The following is a 25000-nucleotide window of genomic DNA, read 5'->3' on the forward strand; positions in this document are numbered from 1 at the left end:
AACAAGAACAAGGAGAAGAAGAAGCAGGAGGAGCACAGCAAAAAGAAGAAGAAGAAGAAGCAACAGAAGGAGAAGAAGAGGAAGGAGGAGAACATGAAAAACACCACAAAGAGAGGGAGAACAAGAGGAACAACAAGGAGAAGAAGGAGGAGAACAACAAGAACAGAGGGAAGAAGCAGAAGGAGAAACCGTACATGGGAAAAGAGAAGAAAAAACAACAACAACCGAACAACAGCAAAAAGGAGGAGGAGAAGAGCAACAAGAAGGAGAAGAAGAAGAAGGGGAGGAGGAGGAAGAACAAGAACAAGAAGGAGAAGAAGAAGAAGGAGAAGAAGAAGAAGGGGAGGAGGAGGAAGAACAAGAACAAGAAGGAGAAGAAGAAGAAGGAGAAGAAGAAGAAGAAGAGGAGGAGGAGGAGGAAGAACAAGAACAGCAACATCAACGGTATCAATATATATATATATATATATATATATATATATATATATAGATAGATAGATAGATAGATAGATAGATAGATAGATAGATAGATTGATATATTTTATATATATATATATATATATATATATATATATATATAAGAGCAAACCCCAAACTAACCACATCCAAAGGAGCAGCAGCATCGGTGTAATAATAATAAGAATGGTAATGATAATGATAGTAACAATTTTTAATGAGACCATTACGAAACATTTAAAAAGTCTCACAACGTCTTCAAGGACGAAGTATACTATGAATTTTGCTGGCAAATAAACAAACAAAGCAAAAACAAATGCAGGGAACAAATACAGTGTTTTGGTGTGTGTTGTTTTGACAACGTACATGTGAGCGCAAAATCTGAATCGTCAACGAACATCACCGACCTCTAATCCACAACATATTTTAACCGGCGAAACATGCCTTTGACAGCTTCTATGTTTAGAAGTTGCAACATTAATGAATACAATTACGGTAGTACAAACATGAATAAAAAAGCTTTTTTGTTGTCTTTGTTGTTCTTATTGTTTGAATAGCTGTCCAGTCTGCGTTGTATGAAAAGTGATTTCAATAAGAAGCAGCAGAAAAAAAAATATAACAATGATAACAAAACAACAGAACAAACACAGACACACACACACACACAGACACACACACACACACACACACACACACACACAGCCCACTCACATGGAGGGTGTGGTTGGCAGGAGTAGTCCACCGACAGAGGGCGTGCTGCCGGGTGAAAGGTCGGAGGGCAGTGGAAACAGAACATGATGTCACTGCTCTGTACACGTCACTATGACGTCACTTCTCGCTCCGCAGTCCTGTTGTCAAATTTTTTTTTCTGAAAATGAAAAATAAATTTTCGTTACAAGCCTGTTAAATTTCCTAACTGTATATCTAACGTGATGAGTGGGTACACATCAAATATAATGAAATTTAAACGAAAATGTATAACAGATAAAGAGATGAAATAGATATAAAGTAAATAATGAAAACCAATACTTAATAAGATTCGTGAAGAGAGTGAACAAGAGAAATAGCCGAACTGGCTGAAAACACGAGAGGGAACAAAATGCATCTATTATAATTATTCCATTGTACTTGGTTCTATTGTATTCTATTACGTTACTTTTTGTCACAACAGATTACTGTGTGAAATTTGGGCTGTTCTTCCTGGGTAGAAGTTCAACCCCCCTCCCCCTCTCTCTCCCCGGGAAGTGCTCACAGAAGATTGGGCTATCATTGTTATCATCATCATCATCATCGTTCTTCTTCTTACTATTATCATCATCATCATTATTATCGTAATCGTTGTTCTTCTTGTTACTGTTGTTGTTGTCATCTAACAAAACCTGCAAAACAGCTGACAGCTCTTTGCACTGACGTTATCCTTAGTAGCCTTCACCTCGGGAGCAGCATTTAAAACACTGGTATATATATATATATATATATATATATATATATATATATATATATATATATATATATATATATATATATATATATATATATATATATATATAAAACCAACAACAACACCACAGCCACATTGATATTCGTGAAAGTCAGTCAACAAGCTCTCCTCTTTAAATCTTTAAATCGCTATTCGACCATTTTATCAGGTGTAGCCTAGGTGATGATATTAGATATTGGGAAAAAAAAACCACAAAGAAGAAGAAGGCGAGATGGAAATGGTCCTGAAAACTGATATGCAGTCACAGAGAAAACAACGATTCAACATAGTCTGGCTTTGTATATCAGAACTGAACCCACAGCGTTCATTTCACGTGAAGGTCAATTATATTTCACATATCTGTGTATGGAAACGAAAGCTCTGATCCAAACTGAGCACAGGTCTGCTTTCCCCCCCATTTAAATCGTATTCATTCATTTAGTATCATTATCATTGTTATGATATCTGAAATTAGAAAAAAAGATAATGATAATTAGCAGTAGCAGTTGTAGTGGTAGTATCATTGTTCTTATTATCATCATTATTGTTATCATTACTATCATTATTATTATTATTATTATCATAATTACTTAGTATTGTTATGATTTTAAAAAAATTTTTTATATCGATAGTGCTGTCTGAATCGAATGCAGCGGAATAATTAATGGTCCCACACGAAGACAAACATGTTGAAAATAATGTCAACGGAGGGCCGCTACCAAAGGAAACAAAATACAAAAACGTCAGTTATGATTTACAGTAAATTGAAATGGTATTTCTTATTAAAAAAAAAATCCTTTACACTTTATCTCTTTGTTGAGCCATAGCAGTGTCGTGTACATAAAAAAACTGTTTACACCGTTGTCAAAACACATGCCACAGTCCGAATCTTTCACATTAATTATACATACCTAAACATTATATATATATATATATATATATATATATATATATATATATATATATATATATATATATATATATATATATATATGTGTGTGTGTGTGTGTGTGTGTGCGTGTGTAATTTGTTTTGCTCGATTTATTTGGTTTAATCATCTTTCTGTTTGTTGTTATTTGTGTGTGTGTGTGTGTGTGTGTGTGTGTGTGTGTGTGTGTGTGGTTTTTTTCTTTTCTTTTCCTTTTTTTTAATTGTTCACTGTTGCAGTCTCATCACGCAACATCTAATGGAGATGCAGCCATCACACAACACTCAACACCGACTTTTAAACCCACCCCGATAACTCCTTTCATATCATTTCCTACTTTGCAGCTGGATTTATGACTGCTTAAAAGGAACATGATGCGAAATTTTCCGGGGAACAAGATCTGCAGTCAAGTGCAGAATGGCCCCAAATTGACAGATGGGCAATGGGAAAGATGAGGAAAAAAGGAGAAGTAGGGGGCAAGGGAAATATGAAACATGAAAAGGAAGAAGAAGAGAAGAAGAGAGGGGGGAAGGGGGGGGGGGGGGGGAAAGAAAGTATATAAAAAAAAAAAAGATAAGAAAAAGAAAAAAAACAACTCAGAATTCAAAACGTTTTCATTTAAGGATAAGATTTTAGGCGTGGCCTATCCTTCCCAAAAATCTGTGCTTGAAGGAGAGTTTCAGTTTCAGTTTATCAAGGGGGGGTGTCACTGCGTTCGGACAAATCCGTATACGCTACACCCCATCCGCTTGGCAGATGCCTGGCAGTGGCATTAGCCAACGAGCTGGTCAGGCCTTGAATGCATGCAGATATATTTGGAGTGATAAGAAAGTCTAGGCAGAGCTGGGCAGTACAAGGTCTTCAGAGAAGAAGCCCTCCCTCAGTCAAGTGTTTCGGCCCTTAACTCCTTACAGAGTGGAGTTCTTGTTCAGAAGTTTGCCAGAGGACATCACTTTCGTTGCTAATGGTTCTTTATTATTATCATCATCATTATTATCATTATCATTATTATTATTATTATCATCATTAATATCATCATCATCATCATTATTATTATTATCATCATCATTGTTATAATATAATATTATTATCATTGTTTCGCCAAGTGCATGTTGCACACGGGACCTCGCTTATGGTCTCATCCGAACAACCAGACTCTCAGTTTGGTTTTCCCAGTCCAACTTGGGAGAATGGGAGAGTGCGGAAATGAACTCCGACCTTGACGGACACTGTATCGGCAGATGAGCGGTTTAACCATCCCGCCACGTCCCTCCCTGCAGGAGACGGAGGGGCAAATGAGAAAGGAAAAAGTGGAGGGGAGAAAAGGACAAAAAGACAGAAAGTGTGTACAGAAGGTCCACCAACACTTTTATATAGAGACAGTCTGTCTCTGTCTCTGTCTATGTCTGTCTGTCTGTTTGGTTCTCGCTCTTTCACTGAATATAAAACGATGCACCAAATGTTGCTATCTGTGTGTGTGTGTTCGTTTGTTCTTTTGCTTAACATCTAGCCACACTTGTGATTTTGGACAAAAATGCGTCATCTCCTACCCCACTCCCAGGCTTTATAGCGTCACTACTTTCCCTGTTCCTCTCTCCTCTGTGTGTGTGTGTGTGTGTGTCCGAAACTGATAGTCACACTATTCTTCATGGACCTTGGAAATATGACACGCCACTAGTGACTTGCCCCCTGTCCACGGTACATCAAACTACATCATATTGGAATCACGGGTTCAGAATGAAAACCGGCTCTCCTGGAATCGTGGTTTGGTCATAATTAACAGACTGTCTTGTTGGAAGGAAGATAGCTGGCAACAGGAGCAGGAAAAACAGAGAGTGCGGAGAAGAGGAAGGTGTGTGTGTGTGTGTGTGTGTGTGTGCGTGCGTGCGTACGTGTGTCTGTGTCTGTGAGAGAGAGTGACAGTGTGTGTGTGTGTGTGTGTGTGTGTGTGTGTGTGTGAGGAGGGGGGTGGGGTTGAACTTCAAGCCACTTTATGGATTGACACACAGCTTGAAGATGTTCTCCCTGAGCTGATTAAATTGGGGGAAGATCCCCGGCTCCCAACACTTTGTGCGCCTAATAATGCCAGCGAGACACTGGACACGAAATCTGGAAAACCCATTTTTCAATTAGTTGTTGTGAGCAGATTAAATTTCTGGGAATCCGCAGCATAAACACAAGGAAGGAAAAGAGCCAGGCATGGGGCTGCATCCTAAGGCTTCTGCACGTCAGGTCTGGAGGAGGACACGGGCAGGGAACAATACGTCACGGATAGCGTCAGCTGGGAATTGACGTCAACATGTGTGTCTGTCGGTTTCAGTGCCTGCATGTCTGTCTGTCTGGCTACACACACACACACACATTCGGATGAGACGATAAATCGAGGTCCCGTGTGCAGCATGCACTTAGCGGACGTAAAATAACTTACGGCAACAAAAGGGTTGTTCCTGGCAAAATTGTGTGGAAAAGCCAAATAAAATTGCAGGCAGAAAAAATACAAAAAGAAGGGTAGGGTGGCGCTCTCAGTGTAGCGACGCGCTCACCCTGGGGAGAACAGCACGAATTTCACACAGCGAAATCTGTTATGACAAAAAGAATAACTCAATGCAACACACACACACACACACACACACACACACACACACACACACACACATGTACGCAATAGCACTCCTTCTCCTCCCCCTCCCCCCACAAATATTCTTTTTATAACATGACTGGTTTGGGTATATTCTCTCTCTCTCTCGTTTCCTTCGGTTTTTTTGTTTTGTTGTTCGTTTTTGCTTCAAAAGAAGTGGGTGTTCTTTTTCGTTGAAATGTACAAGCCAGTCAGGTCAATGCAAACAACTTGTAAATGTCATGAACAAAACCACCATGCATGACTATCTTCATTGTAGCTCGCAACATGAACATCAGTTTTACCTGATACTATAATTATCATCAGCTTCACAACGTGGAAACGAACAAAGCAACTGAGAATTAACAAACAACAAAAACAACAACAACAACAACAACAAAACAACACCAGTGTGTTTCTTTCTTGGCTGATTGCATTCGCTAAAAGATCTATGTGAAGCACTGCTTAAACATTTCTTTATTTTACGATTTTACTTTATTTCATTTTCTCTTGATTTACATTTCTTCTTCTTCTTCAGCTGATTGTTGGTAAGTAGAATGTTAAACAAGCGTAATAAGCTTTAATCCTTTTACACTCAAAATTTAAAGAAAAGAAAGAAAATTAAATCAAATCATGTAATTGCTTAATGCAAGTCTGTTTCTTTAATCCAGTTACCTTTTTCTTTTAACAAAGACACAATATTTGTTTTCCTCTCCAAGATGTTAAGTATAGCTCAGGAAACTGCGGGAATTGAATAAGGCATTTACACTGATCATACATTAGTTAACTTCGTTTTTTTGTGTGGTTTTTTGTTTGTTTGGTTGTTTTTTATTTATTTTATCTTTGCCTCGGTAAATATAATCAGCGAAAATATTTGTCACATATTAAAAGGAAATGTCTTATAGGTTTCACCTGGTGACAGGTGGAAAGAGAGAGAGAGAGAGAGAGAGAGAGAGAGAGAGAGAGAGAGAGACAGACAGAGACAGAGACAGAGACAGAGACAGAGATACAGTTAGAGAGAAAGAGAGTGAGGCATCAAAGTTTCATATTTCTCACGAAAACTAAAATTTGTAACTGAAGACAACAACAAGAACAATAGAACATGATAGACTCCCCCATACAGGTAACACATATCACACACACACTAACAGAATACAAAAGACCGCCGTTCTACTCAGTAAATACCGAGAAGGAAGAGGGAAGGGAGCGGAGCAGAGGAAAGGGGGGAGGAGGTGACAGGGTGGAAAGGGGAGATTAAATCTGCTCTGAAAATAAAGTAACGTCATAATTTTCTTTCTTCAGCGTTTAGACAGAACCAGGGGAAAAAAAAGTCGAGAAAAGAGAAGGTGGGGTGGGGGTGGGGGGTGGGTGAGGAGTGAGGAAGGGGGGGAGGGCGGGTTAGAGGAAGGGGGTGGGGGAGGATTTGGGGTAGACTTGGAGTGAAGGATAGAAGAGAGAGAGAAAGGGGGAGATAGAGAGAAAGAGTGAGGGAGATGGAAAGAGAGAAAAAGAGAGAGAGGGGCGAGAGAGAGAGAGAGGGGGGAGATGGGAAGAGAGAAGAAGAGAGGGGGCGGGAGAGAGAGAGGGAGAGAGAGAGAGAGAGAAGAGGGGAGGGAGGAAGGGAGAGAAGGGGACAACAGGGTGGGGTGGGGTGGGTAAGAAGTGTTTTGGATTACTTAAAAAAAAACAAAAAACAACTGGCCAAACACTTCTCTGCACTCCGCTCCCCTAATGGAATAATTTCATTAAGAGGCACTTTCCCGATCAATATCCGCCATCTAGCCTGTAAGCAGGTGGAGAGGGGAGAGCAAAATGGTCCTCCCCGCCACCCCCCACCCCCCATCCCCCTTCCTCCCTCTTTCTCTCCCACTCAACAAGGGACAGAGAAGAAATCATTGAGAGAGGGGGGGAAAAACACACAGAGAGAAAAAAACAACCCCAAAAACTAGTGTGCATGAAATGCCGGTGAAATTGACACTAGTTTTATATTTCCTGAAGAAGAAGCGTCCTTTTTTTTTCTTTCCTGTTTTTTTTTTTTTTTTCGTTTATGAAATGATAGTGTGATGGCGCTGTGTTGGGCTCATGGCGATACATGTATAAAGTGTCAACAGGCTCACGCTTTTTTTTTTTTTTTAAAGTGTGAATTCTGGAGCTGTGATATTAGAGTTGTGTGTTGTATTTAATTAAAGACCTGTTGTTTAGTGTCTTTACGGTCCAACTTCGGCTTGGGGTCTTGGTCCGGTCCAGTGTGGGGTGTTGTTGTTCGGAGTAGGGGTGGAGGGGCTGGAGGTGAGTTCTGGTTCTCTGTCCGGGTGGGATGGTATTCAACAGACCATCCATCGTACCTGCAGGTAAATCTATACGACGAAGCAAGGCCCGTTTGTAGATTTACCCACAAAGTACACTTTTACCCGTAGGTACGGTGGTCTCTTGAATACTTATCACCCAAGGCGTTTCAAAAGTGGAGTCCTGGGTAGTAACTAGTTTGTATAGCCGCTAATCTTGACAGATCTACTCATCTTTGCTTTGCTCTTTCTTTCATGCCAACTCTAAAGCTTTTTTGTATTTGTATTTTGTATTTGTATTTCTTTTTATCACAACAGATTTCTCTGTGTGAAATTCGGGCTGCTCTCCCCGGGGAGAGCGCGTCGCTACACTACAGCGCCACCCATTAAAATTTTTTTCTTTTTTCCTGCATGCAGTTTTATTTGCTTTTCCTATCGAAGTGGATTTTTCTACAGAATTTTGCCAGGAACAACCCTTTTGTTGCTGTGGGTTCTTTTACGTGCGCTAAGTGTATGCTAGCACACGGGACCTCGGTTTATCGTCTCATCCGAATGACTAGCGTCCAGACCACCACTCAAGGTCTAGTGGAGGGGGAGAAAATATCGGCGGCTGAGCCGTGATTCGAACCAGCGCGCTCAGATTCTCTCGCTTCCTAGGCGGATGCGTTACCTCTAGGCCATCACTCCACATGATCAATTGATTGCAACAAATGTGATGGCAATTAATTTTTACAATCTTCTCCGTCTAGCTCTGTCACAATTATGACGTGTGCTTTTATGTACCTCATCCTGTGTCTATAGCTGAATTGATTTATGCCATACAGAGTAATGAGTGTATATCATACCGAATAATTAGTATAAATGATCTTAAAGTTCGTGTCGATCAAAATTTCATGCCCTCGTTGGCGTTGGGGTGGTATTTGATGATTTGTATGACTTGATTAGGGTATGTTGTTGGAACTGGTTGCAGTCCTTTTTGTCTACTTTGATTTTGTGATTTTCGTGGGTGGGTTTTTTTTTTTTTTTTTTTTTTTTTTTTTTTAAATATAGAATACTTTTCATACGCCATATGGAATGTAAAACAGTCTAAATTTAGGTAATGTATTACTAGAGATGCATTGATTGTGTCTTTCCCTCCTTTTTTTTTTTTAATCTACTTGTGTTGTTTTTGCTGTTATTGTTTTTTGTTTGTTTTAGTTTTCTTTCTTCCTTTCTTTCTTTCCTTTCTTTCTGATCTTCCCATTCTTCTTCTTCTACTTCGTCTCCCTTTTCATCTGCTCTCTTCATTACGGACGGAGATGAGAGAGCTGAGTTTGACATGGACAGGCATAAAAGGCGGATTTAATTCAGTTTAAGCAGTATCCAGCAATTAGACCGTCTCCAAACGAATTTTATAACGACCCCTTAAACGGTTTCTTCAAAAACAAAGTATCTGCTTCAACAACTAAAGAAACACATTACGCAGTATTGAACGTAACTCTATCCGGCAAGGAAAATGTGTGCAACTTGTTTGTAAAATCGTCTTATGAAAAAAAGAAGAAGAAGAAGAAAAAAAAAACAAAAACAAAAAAAAACCCCAGCAAACCCCCCACCCCCACCCCCCAACAACAATAGCAAAACAACAACAACAAAAACAAACAAAACAAAAAAAACAAAACAAACAAACAAACAAACAAAAAAACCACAACCAGACAAAACCAGAAGCAGAGAAAAAAATATCGAGAAAAACGTGAAATAGTAGTATCATTTCTTTTGCAACGAAGCAGCTTCTTACATTTGAGGCAAGACAAATTGTGTTAATCGTCAGTTTATTTGTTTGTTCGGTAGAAGAAGTTTCCCCGTCTAGAAACACTGTCTTGTTTCCCGAATTAACTCTCGTTTTATGCAAAGTTTTGTTCGCTAGTTTGCTTTATTCATATTGTATTTATTTCCATTGTTATTTTATCATCATCATCACCAACATTATTATTGTTGTCTTTATTATCATTATCGTTATCGTTACTATTATTATTATCATTATTACTTTGTTATTACAATCATGATATTATAATGATTACAATGGTTATTTCTATTATTCATTTACTTCTTTTTTTTGGTAGTGTTGTCTTGCTCTGAGGTCCCTGTATTGATTCTCAGTGGCGAGTTGCTTATAATAACTGTATCAACTGGCGATTGGATTTAGTCTGACAATAACTGGACAACGTTGTCCTGTTTGCTACACAGCCTGGCTGCTCTCCCCTAGACAGTGTGTCGCCACAGTCTGGCGCCACCCACTCTCCTCTGCCCCCCTCTCCCCTTTGTTTATATATATATATATATATATATATATATATAATAACACTAACCATGATTATAATGATAATAACAATGACAATAATAGAACACACACAAACACATACACACACACACACACACACACACACGCACGCACACACATGCACACATATGTGAAGTCTCCCAATGACGGACCAGGCGGAGGAGGAAACCTTTCCCAACGGCTGTGAAGGCGGAAGAGGATGACCAAAGGGCAGAAGGAGCTCTTATCCTTGGCTGGAAGTCCTCCTAGGAGACGGAACTCCGAAGAAAAATCCTGCACCTGCCGAGGCCGTTCTACACGTGGCAGTATCTGCACCTGTGGGACTGTGAGCGTCGGTAGGCGAGAGAGTGGGGAAGGGACTGCACAACTCCTCTTCACTAAAAAAAAAAAAGTCACCTGTGCTGGTCAGCCACGTTTTCCCTTGCAACACCTGTGGGAAGTGCTGCGCGTCCAGAATCGGCCTCTTCTCCCATATGAGGACACACACCGACAGATAAGCCTGCCTGTCTACTCATCCGTCGGTTCGACGGGAGACTCCATGATGATATATATATATATATATATATATATATATATATGCACATTTTTTATTTATTTTATTTTTTAATATATATTTTTTTTAGGGAAACCGCTTTCGTGTTCCCGTGAGTTCTTTCACTTCCGTCATGACGCCTTACCTGATGACGACAACATTCAACGACAACGTGAACTTAAACTAATCTATAGTTGTTCTTCCCCTTCTGCTATTGTTACAAACATCATATTTGAATCTTGATAAAAGTGGTGATGTTGTTGTTGTCGTTGTCGTTGATACTACTACTACTACTAATGATGATGATAATAATAATAATGATATTAATAACAGATATTCATATGCATAAACTGTGTCAAGGAGAGCAAAGATCCACGGCAGCTTAGTGATGACACGTGCTGTTTCATGTATTGATTATTCCAGTTAGAAAGGGAGGGGAAAAAAAGTGCGATTGATTGTGAAACTCGCTTTCTGTTAACCGAAAGAAATGACTAACCCAATAAGTCATTTAGTTCATCATTACATGGCAGAAGCAGGCTTAAGCATTGCTCAGCAAGCCAGTTTGTCAAAGCAATGAGCACATCAACCACTATCATTATATCCGTGCATCTGATTCTATTTCTGCTTTTCGCTCATCACTAAAGACTCATCTTTTTAAAACCTATCTATAAGTACTCTCAGCTTCCTTTTCTCCAACACCAACAATGTCAGCTCACTTTGGATGTATGTGGAGTGAGAGAGTGTGAGTGGGGGGAGGTTTTTTTTTTTTGAGAAAGAGTGGTCATGAATGTTTTATGTTACTTGTAATATTTTTCTTTCATGTAAAGCGCCCTGAGCTCTATGTGAGAAAGGGCGCTATATAAATGTACATTATTGTATTGATGATGACAGTCAGTGTTGTCGGTTTTTCTTACAACAGCACAACATATCCAACGAAAAAAAAGGAAACTGTAACAGCATGTCTTTGCGTGTGTGCGAATGTGCGCTGCCACTATATGTGCATGTGTGGTGTGCGCCAATATGTGTGCTTGTGCGCGCAAAAATATGCTTGTGCGTGTAAAATGATGTGCATGTGCATGCGAATGTGTTTTCGGTTCGCAGGCAAGCTGTCTGCCGAGTGTGAACATCCAGAATCAATCATAAAATCCTCTTTGAAAAAGAAAGAAAAAAAAGTAAAGAAAAGAAAGAGCACAAACAAAACTCTTCTGACTTTTGTACTAATATATCTATTTTTTTCTCTATTGTTTTATCATGGTTTTTTATTTTTCTTTCCAACCTCCTTTGTCATCACTCTTTATTCCCCTTTTTCTTGGATTGTACCCCTTGCTCACAGCTGTTGTCGGTTGGGTTAATGGCAACAAGGAAATAACTTAATAAAAATAAATAAATAAATGAATAGTTAGACAAATAGAGCTAAATATACAGACAGATACAGATAGATAGATCAATAAACTCCCCTCTTCTTTTATGTCTGTACCTTTTTACCTTCAACTCTCCGATCATAATTATTCAGTCTTCTTTTCCTCCTCCCTTTCTTCTCCGCCTTTCTCTAGCCTCCAGTTTTTGCTATTTTTATCCCCCCCCCCCCTCTCCCTCCGACCCCCCATCTCTTATTTTCTCCGCTTTCTTCTGTTTTCATCTATTCCCTACTTCCTTTTCTGTTTCCCTCTTTATCTGTTCCACATTATTTTCTCACTTTTATCTCTTGTTCTTCTTTTATCTGTTTCACCATTTTTTTTTCCTCTCCGTGTGTGTCCCAGCCCATCCCCCCTCACCCCCCCCCCCCATTCCTTTCTTGCATTAATGTCCAGTTGCGTTAGTGACACATTATTTTTATTTTTTATCTGAAAATGTGTTCATTGGTTGAATTTTGTTCGTGCTTCGATCGTCAGAGTGGTCTATATATCAACATCCAGTTGCATTACATTACATGACATTTGCTACGTATAGATGGATGGGTAGATAGACATATAGATATATAATATCGATAGATAGGCGGACAGATAGATAAGCAGATATATATATAGTCAATGTTGTATACATTTGTAACATATAGATAGATATTTGTTTCGTTTATTCATTTATAGTCTGTTCATCTAAGATGATGATATTTGACTGAATATAGATAGATAGATAAATAGATAGATAGATAGATGCAGATAGATAGATAATATCGATAGATATCTAGGCAGGCAGATAGATGAGCAGATATATATATATATATATATATATATATATATATATATATTCAAATGTGTACATGATTGTTTCGCGATGCGTCACAACACTCTTTTTCAGCTCCCTGCTCACTCCCTGTCACCCACTGACACCCATCAAACATTAAAGAAAATTAAGTTGATTAAAATAATAATAATGATAATAATAATAATGATAAGTATACTACTACTACTACTACTACTACTACTACTACTACTACTACTACTAATGAAAACATGATAATAAAAGACTGAGAGAGTTCGAATCTATCTGCATTGCTCTGTCGTCAGTTAGGTAATGTCGAGGTTTGCATTAAGTCTGTGATACGCTTTCAGTCAGTCCATGCGATCAGCTGAGATAAACAATACGAAATGAAATGATTCCCTTTTTTCAGTTTCCCGTCTCCCGTCCCTCCCTCTTTTACTTAATATATATATATATATATATATATATATATATATATATTATCTATATTCTCTTTTTATATTTCTGCTTTCCACCTTTCTCTCTATGTCTGTATATATATATATATATATATATATATATATATATATATATATATATATATATATATATGTGTGTGTGTGTGTGTGTGTGTGCGTGCGTGTGTGTGTCTATTGCCCCAGACCTTCACTTTATAAGCTGTCCCTTCGCTTTCATCATCATCATCTTCTTCATCTTCTTCTTCTTCTTCCTCCTCCTCCTCTTCATCTTCTGATTTTTCTTTCTTCATTTTTTTGTTGACATGTTTTTTAATCGTTATTATTATTATTATCTTTTTTTTTTTTTATTCCTCATCGTTTCTCTGATTCAGGTTCCCCTTCGTGATTTTCTGTCCTCCTCTATCTCTACCCTTCTGACTCCTCTATTACTTCACGTGTAACAAATCTTTTTTTCCTTTTTTTTTCTCATTTATCTTTACCCTTCTGACTTCTCAACTACTTCAAGTGTAAACAAATCTGTTTTTTTCTTTTTTGTTTTTGTTTTTCTCCTTTATCTTTAGCCTTCTGACTTCTCTACTACTTCACGTGTAAAAAATCTTTTTTTTTTGTTTTTGTTTTTTGTTTTTCTCCTTTATCTTTAGCCTTCTGATTTCTCTACTACTTCAAGTTTAAAAAATTTTTTTCTTTTTTTGTTTTTCTCCTTTATCTTTACATTTCTGACTTCTCTACTTCTTCACGTGTAAAAAATCTGTTTTTTTTTGTGTGTGTGTGTTTTGTTTTGTTTTTCTCCTTTATCTGTACCCTTCTAACTTCTCTACTACTTCACGTATAAAAAATCTTTTTAAAATTTTTTTGTTTTTGTTTTTCTCCTTTGTCTGTACCCTTCTGATGTCTGTACTACTTTACGTGTAAAAAATTTTTTTTGTTCTGTCTTTTTTGTTTTTGTTTTGCTTTGTGTGTGTGTGTGTGTGTGTGTGTGTGTGTGTGTGTGTGTGTGTGTGTGTGTGTTCTCGTTTTTGTCTTTTTTTCTCCAAGTGTTTAGATTTCTGCTTTTTTAAAAATTTTTATTGTTTTTACTGATTTTGTGTTTATTTTTTTACGTTTTTGGCTTTTTTTTCTTCTACGTGTTTAGTGATTTCTGCACAAAAAAACAACAACCCTGTGTTGTCTTTTTTTGTTTTCATTTTGGGAGTTCAGTTAGTTTTTTGTTGTTGTTGTCGTGTTGTTTTGTTGTGCTTTGCTCAGTGTGTGTGGCCTTCAGTTGTGTGCGGTCCTTGGAGCGCCCTCCATCCTCTCCTCCTCTAAGTTTCTTCTCTCTCCCCTGATAACTACTTTTTCCCCCTGTTCACTGTTCAAACGTGCGCTTCTCTCCATCTCTCTCCCTCTCCCCTTCTCTCTCTCTCTTTGCGGATATGCGCGTTTGTTTTTCCTTCTCTACTTTTTTTTTTGTTTTTTGGGTGAAGATGTGAATTGTGAGTCCCCTCCCCCAAACTCCCTGCCCCCCTCTCTCTCTCCCCCTTTGTGGCTGTGTGCGCTTCACACCCCCCCCCTCTCTCTCTCTTATTGTGGATGTGTGCGTTTTTCCTCTCTCTCTCTCTTTATGGATGTGTACTTTTTCCTCTCTCAGCCTTTTGTGGATGTCTGTGTGTGTGTGTGTGTGTGTGTGTGTGTGTGTGTGTGTGTGTGTGTGTGTGTGCCCCCCCCGCCCCCCATCTCTCCTTCTCTCTTTGTGGATATGTGTCTTCCACTTTCTCCTTTTGTGGGTGAGTGTGTTCTCCTCTCTTCTTTGTGGATTTTTTGTGTATCCCTCACTCTCTAAAGTGCAAAACTAATTGCATTTTTCAAAGGATTGGTGTACGTTTGGCTTTATACATCATTCATTCAGTGTGTCGTTTTTCTACCCACTTGTTCATTTTTTTTATCTACGTATCTGATAGTTCATTTAGTTATTTAGTTCGGAACCCGTGTCGTATAATAGCATTCTGGCATGTACATTTAAACAGTTTTTTTTCTATCTATCTTTTTTTTGGTCATTATTCATTATGTCGTTATTAATAAAACCTGTTTTCTGCTAGTGATGATTTGTTTCTTGAGAATCGGACAAAGACGATATTTGAAAAGGAAATACTATGACAGACATACGGGATGAAATCTGTTGACCAGTATATTATGTCTGGAACGTCTGAAGAATTGTGTAAGACTTTTTTTTTTGTGCCGTGAAACATTTTTTGTGCTGTGACAATTTTTTGCTGTGACTTTCTCACATTCTTGCAGCCTCGCCAGTTCAGTTCTACCATTTTCATTTACATGATGTCAAGTCTCTGTCGACCTCTTAAAACACATTCACCTGCGTGCGTGCACTCATGGACATACGCATACGCGCACGCACACAGACACACGTACACAGACACAGACACACACACACAGACACACACAAACACACATGCACGCGCGCGCTCGCGTGCCAACAAAACGCAACCCCCTGTTCGTTCCCCACCTTTTCCTGCCGTTTTCCATCACGCCGATAATGTCACCAGTAGAACGCACACGTCATTAACCGGAAAACATATGATAACTGTCAACCAAGTTTATTGTTTCGCAAAGAATCCTTCCATAATTATGATCAAGATCAAAATTGCTGCATCTCCTCTACATTCTCTCCCTACTACACAGCTACCCAACAGCAATATACTGCAGTGTACGATGTACGCAACCTTGTTGTCATTATTTGTATTTGTATTTCTTTTTATCACAACAGATTTCTCTGTGAGAAATTCGGGCTGCTCTCCCCAGGGAGAGCGCGTCGTTATACTACAGCGCCACCCATTTTTTTTTTCCTGCGTGCAGTTTTATTTGTTTTTCCTATCGAAGTGGATTTCTCTACAGAATTTTGCCAGGAACAACCCTTTTGTTGCCGTGGGTTCTTTTACGTGCGCTAAGTGCATGCTGCACACAGGACCTCGGTTTATCGTCTTATCCGAATGACTAAAGGAATTATAAGACTAAAGAAATAAAAGCCTGTCGAATTCTTTGCAAGCCCCCCTCCCCCCTTGCCCTCCCCCCCCCATCCCCCCCCCCCCCCCCCCCAAAAAAAAGAAGTGGGTTTCTTTGTTGAATTGTTTAAGCGACGTGAATTCACTCTGAACACAAGTCATAATTCCAGACAGACCGTAATGTTGCGTTCTATATTGATACAATCCTAACAATGCAACCAGATTGTCACTCCCTCTGACCGTACTGCCGAGGGGTGTGCACTACCCATCCACTGAACCTGACACAGTGTCACACTATAGACATCCAGCTGCCGCTACCAAGGTTTAAAATGTTTCATCATAGTATGAGAAGGTTTACAGTCAGACAATGCGGACAACAAAGGAAATCCAACCCAAACCTCTCGGTTGAGAAATATCGGCTGTCCTATGTGGCCAATATCTAAACTGACCAATATCCACACCGGCCACTAACCAGTTTGGTCAATATCCCAACTGGCCACATGCAAAGAAAGACTGCGAACACGAAATGCTTATTGTATTGTACTGCGTTGCATTTGCCTTGTTACTGTGCTGCATTGCACAGTGTTGTACTGCACCGCATCGCATTGTATTATGAGACGACATGATTATATGTGTGAAAATGTCCTTGTGTGAAATTAGACTGCTCTCCTTGGTGCGAATGATGTATTGGCATATTTGCAGTGTTTTTTTTAATTATTATTTTTTCATGTTGTAGCTTTTCAACGTTTTGTCATTTACAAATGAAAATTGTTGGCGCTTGTGACAAACAGACAAAGTGGTTGAGTCTTAGAACGCCACATACTATTTTATCAACATGTGCAATATAGCATCAAATGTAGATTCATTCAGTTATTGATGCTGATGTTTTTTTGTGATATCAACATTATGCATTGTTTGTCAAATATTAGCATTAGGCGTTTTTTGGTTGTTGTTAAAATGATTCATAACGCGCAAACAATCACACACACACACACACACACACACACACACACACACACACACACACACACACACACACACACACTCATCATGCACACATGACACACTCGCATTTGCCTCGGACACTGAATGGATCTTAAGATGAAGAAGAGGATTGTGTACTTTATCTCATACAGAAACTGAGGGGGAAATATAGGGATGGTAAAATGGAGCATTTGTAGGGTTTTATAACACAAAGAAACCCATCTCCACACGGGTTTGCCACAATAACAACGGCTGACTGTGAATTCACATATCTGTTGGGCGATACAGCGCGAAAGGCGAGGCAGTTGCACAGCATCTTTCTGACTTGACAGCGACAATATTCGGCACGCGAATAAAGGCAGGGCGAAAAATTCGATATCAATCGCTGTCCGTCACCCACGTTAAGTGCAGCTCAGCACGCTTGTAGCATTTCTAGGTGCACACACACACACACACACACACACACACACACACACACACACACACACACACACACAGAGTGCATGCATGCAAGAATACATACATAACCACGCGTACATACGCCCGTCTCCAACAACAACAACAAACACACACACACACACACACACACACACACACACACACACTCGCTCTCTCTCTCTCTACCCACACACACACACACACACACACACACACACACACACACACATTCACAATCTCTCTTCAGTCATACCAACTGTGAACATACCTGAGTCACATTGTTAAAACATGTAAACACATATTTCCTCGGAAGACTACACACACACACACACACACACACACACACACACACACACACACACGAACGCACGCACGCAGGCACGCATACCAACATAAACACGCACAGAACACGCACACAACATGAATTCAAGAAACAAAAAAGACACGGATATGAGCGCGAAATACACAACACCATGTACACATACACATGCGCTTGGCTTGCGTTCACACACACACACACACACACACACACACACACACACACGCATGCACGAACGCACGCATACCAACATGAACACACACAAAACACGCACACAACATGGATTCAAGAAACAAAAGAGACACGGATATGAGTTCGAAATACACAACACCATAATTATACACATACACATGGCTTGCGTTCTCTCTCTCTCTCTCTCTCTCTCTCTCTCACACACACACACACACACACACACACACACACACACACACACACAGGCACACACACATGACTTCACAGCTTTACCTGTTTTCCTCCAAACTGCGAAAGACCGACTCCAGATCCAGTATACAGCTGACACCTTCCTCCACCGAAGAAAAATTCTTGCTTCGTTTCGCTTCAGTCAGTCCCCGTTCCTCCTCGCCTTCACACCCACTGTGCCAGACAGACCTCTTTCTCCCCCTCTCTGTCTCTTTCTCTCTCTACCGTATATGTCTCTTGTCTCTGTGTCTCTCAAGCAAGACAAAGTTCCGTGGGTTGTTGGTTGGCCAGCAACGAAACGCAATTCCCTCCAGTAGTCTTCCTCGTTAGACACGACTAGTCCTGCTGCCTTTCTTGTGGCCGTCACTGAACTCTTCTATCTTGTGTTGCTTCCTTTCCTTCCCCACACACTCACTCCAACACTACTAATCACACACTGCTGCCATCCACCACCTCCACCACAGCCAGAAAGCAGCATGGTTTGTGATGGGTCGGGCGCGGCACGGGAGGACAAAAACCTCCTGTCACCAGCCAACCAGCCCACGGACAGGCCCCGCCCCCCCGGAGGCCGGCACAGTGTTTGAGTGACGTTTATCGACCCGTGCGGCGCTGTGGCGGCGACCAGTGACAGCGTGGAGGGGTGTTGTTGTTTTGTTTTTTTTAGCCGCGTGTCACGTGCGACTTGATGTTGGTGGGAGTGTGGGTGTAAGAGGGATGTGAGGGTGAGGATGGTGGGTAGGATAGGGTAGGGTTGGGGTGGGGTGGGGGATGGATAGTTGGGGTGTGGGTGGGAGTGGGGGTGCTGCGTCACCTGTCGTCTTCATTCACCTCGTCACCGTCATCACCACACTTCACCACACCACACCATACCATAGCCACACCACCCCACACTTCATCACACCACACCATACCATAGCCACACTACCCCTCACTTCATCACACCACACCATACCATAGCCACACCACACCACACTTCACCACACCACACCATACCATAGCCACACCACACCACACTTCACCACACCACACCATACCATAGCCACACCACACCACACTTCACCACACCACACCATAGCATAGCCACACCACACTTCACCACACCACATCACACCACACCATAGCCACACCACACCACACCACACTTCACCACACCATACCATAGCCACACCACCCCACACTTCACCACACCACACCATACCATAGCCACACCACACCACACTTCACCACACCACACCATACCATAGCCACACCACCCCACACTTCACCACACCACACCATACCATAGCCACACCACACCACACTTCACCACACCACTCCATACCATAGCCACACCACACTTCATCACACCACACCATACCATAGCCACACCACACTTCACCACACCACACCACACTTCACCACGCCACACCATAGCATAGCCACACCACACCACACTTCACCACACCACTCCATACCATAGCCACACCACACTTCATCACACCACACCATTTCATAGCCACACCACACTTCACCACGCCACACCATTTCATAGCCACTCCACACCACACTTCACCACACCACATCATACCATAGACACACCACACTTCACCACACCACACCACACCATAGCCACACCACACTTCACCACACCACACCATACCATAGACACACCACACTTCACCACACCACACCATACCATAGACACACCACACTTCACCACACCACACCACACCATAGCCACACCACACTTCACCACACCACACCACACCACACCATAGCCACACCACACCACACTTCACCACACCACACCATACCATAGCCACACCACCCCACACTTCACCACACCACACCATACCACCGCCACACCACACTTTACCACACCACACCATAGCCACACCACACTTCACCACACCACACCATACCATACCACACCATACCACACCACGCCACACCACGCCACACCACACTTCACCACACCACACCATACCATAGCCACACCACACCACACCATATCATAGCCACACCACACCACACCACACCACACCATACCATAGCCACACCACACTTCACCACACCACACCACACCATAGCCACACCACACCACACCACACTTCACCACACCACACCATACCACCGCCACACCACACTTTACCACACCACACCATACCATAACCACACCACACCACATCACGCCACACCATACCACACCACACTTCACCACACCACACCATACCATAGCCACACCACACCACACCATACCATAGCCACACCACACCACACCACACCATACCATAGCCACACCATTTGACTGAGTGACGACTGTAAACATTGATTGACTGACTGATTGACAGAGAGGTTTCAGTGATTGATCTACGCCATCTTTGATCTGTGTATACCTCTTGACTCCTTTTAGTTATTTATTTATCTGTTTACTAACTTTTTTATCTATTGATTTATCTTTTTACATTTTTTTATTTGCTGTACAGCTTCATTAATCTCACGTTGAGTGAAGATTTCAATGGTGAATATACCATCTATCAGCTGGAAAGTTTCAGTTTCAGTTTCTCAAGGAGGCGTCACTGCGTTCGAACAAATCCGTGTATGCTACACCACATCTGCTAGGCAGATGCCTGACCAGCGGCACAACCCAACGCGCTTAGTCAGGCCTTGAGTGCATGCATATAATTATAATTATTTGTGTACCTATTAGAATTGATTTCACCAGAGGTCAACACTCTCGTTGCCATGGGCTCCTTATCAGTGGGCCAAATGCATGCTGCACACTGAACATCCTTTTGTCGTCTCATCCAAATGACTGGACGCTCAGTTTGATTTCTTGTCAAACTTTGGAGAAAGGGCGAGAGCTGGATTCGAACCCAGACCCACACGGACTCTGTATTGGCAGATAAGCGTCTTAACCATTCTGCCACCTTCCTCCTTAATCGGCTGGAAAGGGGCAATGCGAAGGGGTGGGGGAGGTGGTAACATTTCACTGCTTGAATGGTGCTGCCATTCACGGCTTGCTTTCAATTTTTCTGGACTGATTTCGTTTTTTTGTACTCTCTGCAGGTGAGAAAAGGATTCAAATCTGCCGGTGGTGTGCTGAGATGTTGGAGTGTCCGTGTTCGGCACGCAAAATAAAGTGGCCATGCGAGCGAGCATGGATGTGAGTGTTGAGTGCTTGTGCGTTCATGTGTGCCTTCTCTCTCTCTCTCTCTGTCTCTGTGCGTCTCTCTCCCTCCCTCCCTCTCCCCCCTCTCTCTCTTTTACTCTCTCTTTCTCTCCCAGTGAGTGCCAACTTTTTGTTGTTGCCCCAGATCCTCATTACCAGGTTCTTAATTATCAGAGGACTTTTCAGTTCCTGCTTCTGCAACTCCCTGGTTTTCTCCCCTTAACTTTTTTTTGGTGGTTTTGTTGTTGTTGTTGGTTGCTTTTTTGTTGTTGGTGTTGTTTTCTTTTCTGGGAGTCGACATGGCGACCAATGCAATGTCGTTTTTGTCACTGTCTTCGGGTATCTGGCTGTGATAAAAAAAACAACAAAAAAACACTGTGTGTGTCCCCAGAGTTTTCTCTCTCTCTCTCTCTCTCTCTCTCTCTCTCTCTCTCTCTCCCCCCTTTTTTTTTCTTCTTCTTCTTCAGGATTTTGACTGTTAAAGCGAAATGTCGCAAACACATCAGCCGCCGTGGCGTGGTGGTTGGCGTCACGGACAATTGAGAGGGAGGAGGACGCGGGTTCGAGATCCAGCAGAGTGTTTTTGTTGGTTTGTTTCTCTCTTCTTCTGGTGGCGAAAGCGCTTTGATTTGTCTCTGTACAAGATTCAGCGCTATATGAATATCATTATTATTCTTTAAAAAAAAAAAAAAAAATTTCGGTCAGCGGCCGGGTCCTACCCAGAGCTGAGTGTGCTGCGGGCTCCAGTGGAAAGACAGGGACTGCACAGAGGAGGATCATCCATCTCGCGGAGAGTTGCTCTATTTTTTGTCTGACTAACACTGCCAGTATCTGTAACACTTTGGCAGAAAATATGCCTGAAACATACAATCATTATGAAAGGAAGCGTTGTGTAAAATCTCACTACCTTGTCCCCCAGCTTGTAAAGAACCTCCATAACAACGTCGACGTGAATCTAGTCTTCAGTACAGAGGGGAAAAAGTCCAAGTTTTCGTGACCTTTCATACCCTGTTCTCATGCTGACCTAAGTATCGATCCTCCTCCGCTTTGATTCCTGTGGTGAGTTCTTGTCAAGGTCTATGGTGTCGGCAGATTCACGGTTGTGCTGTTGGTGGACGGAGGGACGTTATGGCGGTCTCCACTCTGTGGAGGATGCTCACTCACTCAGTCTGGCTCCACGACAAAGCGATGACTGGCCGCAGTAGGAGGCTTAGCAGGTGGTGTCCTGACTATGTTAATCATAAAAGGCACTACTGAACACAGCCGAAGTGACACAGCGGTGGTGCAGGGTCTCCTCTGGTGAGTGGCCTCATGGCGCCCTGACATCGACGGTTTCTCCGTGGACCGCCGGCGCTGAGAGAGCGACAGACAAAGCCTTGTGTGGCCGTGTGTAAATAGGATCTCGGGATGAGCGGTGCGGGAGTAATTCCACTGAAACGGCGCAGATGATGAGACAGCAGCAGCAACAACAACAACAACAACAACAAGAAAGAAAAAGAAATAGAATACGAAATAAATTGATGAATAAATAAGTAAATGAATAGATAAACAAATAAATGAATAAGTATATAAAATTTGAATTTTTTTTTTCCAGATGAGAACTTCAACAATGCTTTTTCTTGATACTCATGTCAGGATAAACAAGACACTGTGAAAAGCGATTATGGGTTTACGGTCCAAGAAGTCGCCGTTTTTCGTTTGTCAGTTCATGTAGATGATTGTCCAGAAACAATATACGTATTATCCTTTTGCACATCCAGCGATCATGATATGTCTTGATTCCTTCATTCTCTATTTCCTCTTTAACGCTGTTCTCTTCTTTCATTCCGCCTTTTTTGGACTTTTTGTTTAATGTCCCGTCACACATATCGGTGTTTGAAGACATTTTGTTAAAGTATTTATGAATACATTTGAGTATTATCGGTTAGAAGGGGTGGGAGATGTGAATGAATGGAGGGTAGGGGGAATCTGGGCAAATGAGGGTGAAATAAGGGTGAAATTTGGAAAAAAAAATCGAAATACAATTACAGGAAATTACTTAAAGGACTTCGTAAAAGAGAAGTCGTTAAACTGACAAGCGAAACAACTGATGATGAATGCAAAAAGTCAAAAACATCAACGTTCTCAGTCACTTGTGAAGACACATTTTCGTGTACATAAGGCTTCATCAAGCTACAATCAAAAATTATATGCTTAATTGTCAGGTTACTAAAGCATATGCACTTGACATTAGAACAATACTTGGTCCGTAATGAACTTGATAATAGTCTGAGAGCTAAACTCAGAACTGGTCTGCGAATCGGACCAAAGTCTGAGACAGTCAACTGACGAGGTTTTAGACTTGAATTCAAGCACCTATAAAAGTCTCTTTCTAGTATGTTGCTTCCTTCCTTGTATGGCAATGGGCAATATACTTTTATACTATCTATATGATTCTTTGCTCCCCTTTTTGCTGCCCTGTCTGCTTGGTTGTTATAAAGGAATCCAGTGTGAGATGGTATCCAACAAAAATCAACATTTGTACCCTTCATAAATAGGGAGTGCAATAAATACCTAATTTCAAACAATAAATCTTCTCTTTGATCATTCTCAGAAAGGAGCAAACTCTTCAAAACAGATTGAGAATCAACACAAAATAGGACATTACTTACTATGATTGGTATATCAACAAGATGATCTAAAGCCATAAGGATGGCCACCAATTCAGCTGTTAAAATTGGATGTCCCTTTTTTGTTTATATATATATATATATATATATATATATATATGTGTGTGTGTGTGTGTGTGTGTGTGTGTGTGTGTGTGTGCGTGTGTGCGTGTGTGTGTGTGTGTGTGTGTGTGAGTGTTTCTGTTCTTGTGCTTTTTTTTTGTAATTATATGTAACCAAGTGCTCAGCTGGCTACTAACCGTAGTTCAACTTACAGCACATGCCGTAAAGCAGACGAGCGTTTCACTGCAGTGACGGTGTCCAACCACTGACATGAGGAGGTAACTACTGTGGCGTAAGGCCATTGAAGTTCGAATTTGAATTGAAAGCTGTGGCGCGTCCGCCGTTCACTTTCCGAGGCACAGCTCTCGAATACACATCCAGTGTGTCGCACACACAGTCAGCTGACTAACATTCCACTGCACCGTCTTCTTTATTGTCTCCCTCTTTATTTAACTATTGTAAATAAAACAATAGAAAAACCTTTGTGACCGGCCTCTACATGTCTTTGGCCTGCTCGCGGATCTTTTCTATCCTTTCACCTTCGTACTCTTTGCTGGAGACTTTCTATGGTCAGTTCTGTGGCTGCTATAGACCAGATCTTCTATGTTCTGTTCCGTAGCTGCAATAGACCTTGTTCAGTTCTGTAGCTGTTGGTGACCTTATATTTACAGTTCTGTTCCACTTCATGTGGCGGCCGATCACGCTTACC

At 41.2% G+C, this 25000-nt stretch overlaps 1 protein-coding gene across 1 annotated transcript in view; it reads right to left on the reverse strand.

The window, feature by feature from the left end:
• The window catches only part of LOC143285969 (uncharacterized), a 42643-nt gene extending 23748 nt beyond the window's left edge, over positions 1 to 18895 (reverse strand). The window contains exons 1-2 of the mRNA XM_076593423.1: positions 18475 to 18895; positions 1168 to 1324 (exon numbers count right to left, since the gene is read on the reverse strand). Of these exons, the coding sequence (XP_076449538.1) occupies positions 1168 to 1252 (85 nt within the window). The 5' untranslated portion in view covers positions 1253 to 1324; positions 18475 to 18895. The remainder of the gene's footprint in view (positions 1 to 1167; positions 1325 to 18474) is intronic.
• Between the last annotated feature and the right edge of the window lie 6105 nt (positions 18896 to 25000).

This window comes from Babylonia areolata, chromosome 1 (assembly GCF_041734735.1).
Source record: "Babylonia areolata isolate BAREFJ2019XMU chromosome 1, ASM4173473v1, whole genome shotgun sequence".
Taxonomy (NCBI): domain Eukaryota; kingdom Metazoa; phylum Mollusca; class Gastropoda; order Neogastropoda; family Buccinidae; genus Babylonia; species Babylonia areolata.